This window comes from Lygodium microphyllum, chromosome 21 (genome assembly GCF_053477565.2).
Source record: "Lygodium microphyllum isolate KBCC chromosome 21, Lygodium_microphyllum_v1.1.10, whole genome shotgun sequence".
Lineage (NCBI taxonomy): Eukaryota > Viridiplantae > Streptophyta > Polypodiopsida > Schizaeales > Lygodiaceae > Lygodium > Lygodium microphyllum.
Genome location: NC_141155.1, coordinates 60,430,546 through 60,437,567, shown reverse-complemented (window position 1 = coordinate 60,437,567; position 7,022 = coordinate 60,430,546). Strand labels below are relative to the sequence as shown.

The 7,022-nt window shown below is 40.9% G+C and overlaps 1 protein-coding gene across 1 annotated transcript; it reads left to right on the top strand.

Moving 5' to 3' along the window:
- Window positions 1-291: 291 nt before the first annotated feature.
- LOC148018059 (stearoyl-[acyl-carrier-protein] 9-desaturase 5, chloroplastic-like) lies at window positions 292-6,396 on the top strand. Its single transcript, XM_087661311.1, has 3 exons — window positions 292-785; window positions 4,348-4,840; window positions 5,707-6,396. Exons 1-3 carry the CDS (start codon window positions 394-396, stop codon window positions 6,271-6,273), a joined length of 1,452 nt encoding a protein of 483 aa, XP_087517437.1. The 5' UTR covers window positions 292-393; the 3' UTR covers window positions 6,274-6,396.
- The last annotated feature ends 626 nt before the right edge of the window (window positions 6,397-7,022 follow it).

The window sequence follows — 7,022 nt, the reverse complement described above, 5'->3', positions numbered from 1 at the left end:
ACTTTCGCGTTCTAATTTACATGCATAATGTGACTTTAGGACATTAGGATTAGGATTAGGATTAGGATTAGGATTTCCATTGTTGGATTCAGCTAGTTATCTTGCTTCTAGGCTCTAGCCATCAATCCCAATTCTCACCCTCGAAAATGCCTGTGTACAGTGTGTTTCTTGTCAGGACTCGGGAGGCATGATGCATCTTCGTCACTTCTGCACGTGTAGCTTATGTCAATTATCTATTTTTCAGCATTTAATGAACAAACATTTGTCAAATTACAAAAACCGATCTCTCTCTCTCTCCTTTTTGCGTGCGTCTCTCTCTCTCTTTCTCTTACACAATCGGACCTCGGTTTCTCCTCACTTCATTCTCTCACAGATCCTTTGTATGATCTCTGCATGCAAGCTCATCGGTTTCTCCTCCCTCGCCTCTCAGTAGCAGCTTACTTATTGCACAGGACCGCATTGCCGGCCTCCTCTTCCTCTTACCATCTGCTCAGAAAATCTGTCTCCATCCTTTCTTCAATCGTGCAGCTGCTTCTGATTTCTCTTCTTTTCACTTGGGTTGGTCCAATTGGAGCTCCCTCCGCCATGGCTCTCGCCACGCCCTGCACCAATGGCACCATTGCCGCGTCCGCATCATGCACCTTACTGGCCTTCGAGCGTGCAGGCCCAGCACCCCTTGTCGGGGCATCCCTGTCCAAAGGGCTTCAGTCCATGTCTGCGAAGCGAGGAGGCGGAACCTGCAGTGGCAAGTGTGCGTGTGTAGCCATGACAACGGCATTACCCAAGTAAGCTTCCATCGGATCTGTTATGGCTCTCCACATTTTTCACAGGTTTTTCAGTGAATTCACTTGCATTAGTTGAAATGAACATTAAGTATAGAAGAAAAGGTATGGCACAGAGGAAGCGTTGCAGAGGGAAACAAGAGCGTTGTACGCCCAGAAGTATTTGGACATCGCTTTGAAACAGACTTTGATGTGACTATGTGGCAGTGTGCATCCGTTGATCTGACTATTATCCATTTACACGTAACACTTTGGCAGTGCTGACATAGTCAGATATAAACCCTTGAAGTTCAGCTTGAAAATGTCTGGCCTTGTTCAGTTTGAAGATGTCTGGCAATAAGGTTTTGACTATAGCTTCTTATTCTTACTACTGATGGTAGGCGTGATGCATATGATTACTAGCTTCTATCATCAGTCAGCGTGGGGGAGTTTTGGGTAGAAATATGATCAAATCAGTGGCTTTATGCTGTCTATTCCAATGTGGGATATGGGCTAGATTGCACTTTTGTACAATTGCATGTGATTACGCTGGGTGTTACTATGATCAGTTTCAGGTCCGTTGCAGTTAATGTTCATATATAATCTAGCTCCCTTTTTTTTTTTGGGGGGGGGGGGGGGGTGTTTTAAGATTCAGCTGGATGCATTTCTCGGGATGTACGTGTCCATAATCTCATACTTGTGAGTCAATGATTTATCCTTGCATCCTTACATGAAAACATAGTCTTTCTTTTCAAGATTCAACTAGATACATTTCTTGGGACATATATGTCACAATCTGAAGCTTCAAGTGGATATGTTTCTCAGGACATATGTGCTCATAATCTCATACTTGTGAGCCCATGATTCTTTAGATTGGGAATATCATTCATCCATGTTTTATATCAACCTTGCATCTTGAACCTGAAAACATCAGGAGTTACTACTTGAGTTCTGGCATGGCTATATGCATGTTGTTGAAGTATTATCTTTGTGTGATTGCATGTCTTTCATGAACCCAGTGGTTACATGTTGCAGCTGATCATGGGACTTATATTACTTTTACTTGGATTGTTCATCTCATGGCCACAGCACCTGCTTGCAAATCTCCTGGATGCAATTCTTGGAACGTATGTGCTCATAATCTCATACTTGTGAGCCAATGACTTATCATTGCATCCTTACATGAAAACGTAGTTTTTCTTTTCAAGATTCAATTAGATACATTTCTTGGGACATAAGTCACAATCTGAAGCTTCAAGTGGATATGTTTCTCAGGAGATCTGCGCTCATAATCTCATACTCGTGAGCCCATGATTATTTAGATTGGGCATATCATTCATCCATGTTTTATATCAACCTTGCATCCTGAACCTGAAAACATCAGGAGTTACTAGTTGAGTTCTGTCATGGCTATATGCATGTTGTTGAAGTATTATCTTTGGATGTTTGCATGTCTTTCGTGAACCCAGTGGTTACATGTTGCAGCTGATCATGGGACTTATATTACTTTTACTTGGATTGTTCATCTCATGGCCACAGCACCTGCTTGCACTTTGCCTGGATGTACGAAGACCTTGTTTTTCATAGGAACAGCTGATTCTCTTTGAACAGTCTGGCTGCAACCCTTATTTTATGCTTAGGTGTTGGAATATCCTAATTCTAGTAATGTTGACAGTTGAAACTGCTTTGTAAGTTTGCTGCAGTCACCAGCCTGCTCAGTAGTTGGGTGTTGAACCTAGTTGTGGGAGTTATGTATTAGTTTTACTTGGATTGTGCATCTCATGGTCATAGCACCTGTTGTTTTGCAACTTGCAAATTTCTGGGCTGTCCCAACATCGAAATGTGCAAAGTTACCACACCCAAATTTGAACAGGTTACCAGCAGTAACTGTCCCTTTTTGAACAGGTTATGAGCATACAATTTTGAAGATTTATAAGGTTAAGTGATTATCTGTGTACGTGTTAGTTTCCTCCATGGACTCCCAGCATCTTCCTAGTCTATGTGAACAGGACCGTTCTGACTCTTCGCTATCTAGTGCTTTCTATTTAGCATTTGTGGCCCAGGGTCCAGCAAGATAGTTAGTTTCCTCCATGGACTCCCAGCATCCTTTCTAGTCTATGTGAACAGGACGGTGCTGACTTTTCACTATCTAGTGACTTCTATTTAGAATTTGTGGCCCAGGGTGCAGCAAGATATAAGTGTACAGTGACAACCATATTGTTCTTGAAAGAAAAAGTGTCTAATGCAGCAAGAAAAAACATGTGGCACAGTGTTGCAAGAATTAACAGCAGTGAAGGTGCCTTGGCTGCTTAGGTTATCGACTCTTTAAAGCAGATTTTTGGAAGTTTGGTTTGTTTGCTTGCTTTCTCTTGATATAATTGATAGTTAACATCAGTGCAGGCACTTTGACTGCTTAGGTCATCTTCTACTTATCCAGATTTTTGGAGGATAAGCAAGAGAATCTCAAAGGTCTGTTGCCTAGATCTTATTTGGTCACTTCATAGATATATAAGCTAAAATTATTTGTGGAAGGGTATTGAGCCTATGTTATGACACATTCAAATCAAAGTAATTACCTCACCACAAAAAATGAGCAAACGTAACGAATAGGGAGTAAACCAAAAGGCATGCAAAATGAGAAAATATACATCTAAGATGATAAGTGACTGATAGCTTTCAAAGTGACGTAGTCACAATGCTGTCATGTGGCCCACAACTATCTAGGGCTATGAGTGCCTTAAGTCTGTCATATTAGATGGTTTACAGGTATGCTTATGATTGCAGTGGATTTGAGTTTATGGTGTGAATGCCTCCATTGGCTATGGGTCTGACATGCTGCCAGATAGTTTACAATGCTTACACACTCTTCTTGTGCTGGGACAACTGATTTTGTAATTGGGCTAGGTGGTTTAGCAGTCTAGATATGTGTGCGGGTTAGTGGTAAACTTAAGTCAGTGGGCTAGTTGCTTTAATGGTCTAGATACTTCTATGGGGGCCAGTTGTGTGGCATCATCTTATGCACTAGGGGTGTCAGAAACTTCTATGGCTTAGATGCATCTGCGGGCTCATGTTGCAGGCATCTTGTTGCCAGATAGTCCATATTTTCTAAGACACTTGTTATTGTTTTGACAGTAAGTTTGTTCTGTCATTACATAGACAGGTTGGTACATATGCTTATGGGGGCTAGTGGTGTCAAAGAGGGACATAGATAGTTTGTGGCACACGCTTGGAATTTATGTACGCACTTTTGTGATGATGGGCTAGCATCTTTATCTAGAGATGGTGGTGTATGCGCTTTTGTGGGCTAGAGTGGGACGGGATTTCAAATTTCAACACTAGTGGGTTAGGGACATATTTATTTTGGTGCGTTGTTCATCAATACGTTGTGCTAGGAGCTTTTTATAGAGATGTTTATGCTGTAAATGCACGTTCTTTTGAGTGAATGTGTGGAGGAATAAGTTGTTGGTCTAGAGACTTTTCGTCTTATGCAGAAAAGTTGATAGTCCAGATATTCTTGTGGCACTTTGTACAATAAATTATTTGTTCCTTATATGACATGGGATCGGTTCTGTTCTTCTTGGTGCAGAGAAGTTGAAGTAAGGTTCGTGCCCCAAGAGCTTCACACCCAAGTTACCCATTCAATGCCTCCAGAGAAGATAGAAATTTTTAAGTCTCTGGAAAGCTGGGCAGAAATGGAGATCTTACCATTTTTGAAGCCAGTTGAAAAGAGTTGGCAGCCTCAGGACTTTTTACCCGAGCCTTCTTCAGAGGGTTTCTTGGATGAAGTAGAGGAGTTGAGGGCGAGGTCTGCTGAGCTGCCAGACGACTATTTTGTCTGTCTTGTGGGGGATATGATCACAGAAGAAGCTCTTCCAACCTATCAAACCATGCTTAATACCCTTGATGGTGTGAGAGATGAGACAGGAGCGAGCCTCACACCTTGGGCTAGATGGACTCGAGCTTGGACAGCAGAGGAGAACAGGCATGGAGATCTGTTAAACAAGTATCTTTATCTTACAGGTCGAGTAGACATGAAGATGATCGAGAAAACGATTCAGTACCTGATTGGGTCTGGGATGGTCAGTATTCTTCACTTAAGCATAATGCCTTCATTTCTTTTTTTCTTTTTGCTTGCTTGTTTCTGCCTATATTATGGTCATCTAATTACATTTTCATGAACTAGTGTTGTATTATTGCTTGTGGATTTAGTTTACGTGGTGTTATTTTGATTTTACGAGCTAGCCAGAGATGGTCAATCTACTTTGGATATTCGTAATCTCTGCGTATCATGTTTTTACAATTGCTTATGATATATGTTTGGTTGCTGTGTTACATTATACTAATTTGAATATACTTTTCAAATACTATTATAGTGTTTATAGACATAAGCCATTTCAGTGGTCACATTACCGACCTGTTCCAGTTAATGTTTTATTCATATGGTATCTATTTTTTCCTCTGATTTGTATGCTACAAATTATCTCAATGTTTTGCAAGGGAACGATTGCCTGGTGCACCACATGATTGCATCACCATGAAGGAAATGGTGGCTCATGTTCATGAGATTTCGGGGGCATCGTCAGGAAGTGTATGTGCAAAACTACAGAGTGCACCACAAGTGCAACCTGATTAGAGTTTTGGCCCTCTACTGTACAGCCTACTGATCTTGTTCCACTTTTTCCTCCCAAAACATTATCGAGTGCACCACCATGATAGACTCAGCCTCTTTTTCTGATCTAGTCATGCTTTCCATCTCAAGGAACTCAAAACATATATTTGATTGTGTGCCTTAATTTGAGTGGTCATGTTTTACTGAAAGTAGAGAGTGCACCGCTTAACTATTTTTCAAGTGAATTTATTGTCTACAGTACTTGGGAAGTTTTTGAGTGGATTTTATTGTCTACAGTACAGGGTACTAATTGAGTTCCACTTCCTGTACTGACAGGATCCTAAAACTGAAAATAGCCCATACTTGGGATTTATTTACGTAGCTTTCCAAGAAAGGGCCACTTTCATATCTCACGGGAACACTGCAAGGCAAGCAAAGGAGTTTGGTGATCTCAAATTGGCACAGATCTGCGGGACTATTGCTGCCGATGAGAGGCGACATGAGAATGCATACACAAAAATAGTGGAGAAGCTTTTTGAGATTGATCCTGAGGGAACTATTCTTGGTTTGGAGGACATGATGAGGAAGAAAATAGCCATGCCTGCCCATCTTATGTATGATGGACATGATAAGAACATTTTTGAAAATTTCTCTCTGGTAGCACAGAGGACAGGTGTGTACACTGCAAAAGATTATGCAGACATTCTAGAGCACTTAGTTAAAAGATGGAATGTGGAGATGCTGCCAGGTCTTTCAAGCCGAGGACAACAGGCCCAGGAATATGTCTGCAGTTTGCCAGGCCGCATAAGGAAGTTAGAAGAGCGTGCTCAACTGCGAGGGAAGAAAGGACCTAAAACACATGCTTTCAGTTGGATTTTTAACAGAGAAGTAGCTTTGTTATAGAGACATCTTGACTGATGGAATTTGTACATGTTCTTCAGACCCTGATGAGTAACCGAGCTAGAAATGTGATATTTTCAAAGATTAGTCCTTTTGGTTAATCAATATAGTAGACCTTTGAGTTAATCAGAGTAGTTCTTACATAAAAATTGTGATATTTTCAGCTCATTCAAAGTCCGTTCAGATAGTGGTGTTATTGGGAAGACTGTCAGTTTTTGATTTTCACTCAGGTACCATCCTTAATAAGGACTTGGGCCTATTCATATTCATTATAGGTGTGATTTTGGATTTCACTGGTAGATCTTCAGTGTATGGGTTAGCAGTAAACCTTAGCAGCATAAATAAGTTCCATTGATAATAAGAAGTGGCGTGCTAGTAGCAGCAATTGTTACGTAAGTAGTGAGCAAGCAAATTCTCTCGATTAGAAGTGTGGTGTTAGTGGTGGGCAAATGTTGTGTAGTGAGCAAATTTATATATTGAACCTTGACCAATGGGATCATGGCGTAGTGGGTTGTGTGTGGGTTGAGTAACTGCAGGGTGTGAGTTCAAATCCTGCACCCTGCTTCTCCTGTGGCATATTTAGTTGTGCCTATATATTGAACTTTGTTTGGTTTTGATTTGTTAGTATCATGAAGTGTGACTGGATAAATAGATTGTCAGTGCTTTATTAGGAAGTTTTGGTGCAGCATACAAAATGAGATGGGTACATACTTCATTACAAGAAGAGAAATTAATAGATGTGTGTACCGAGG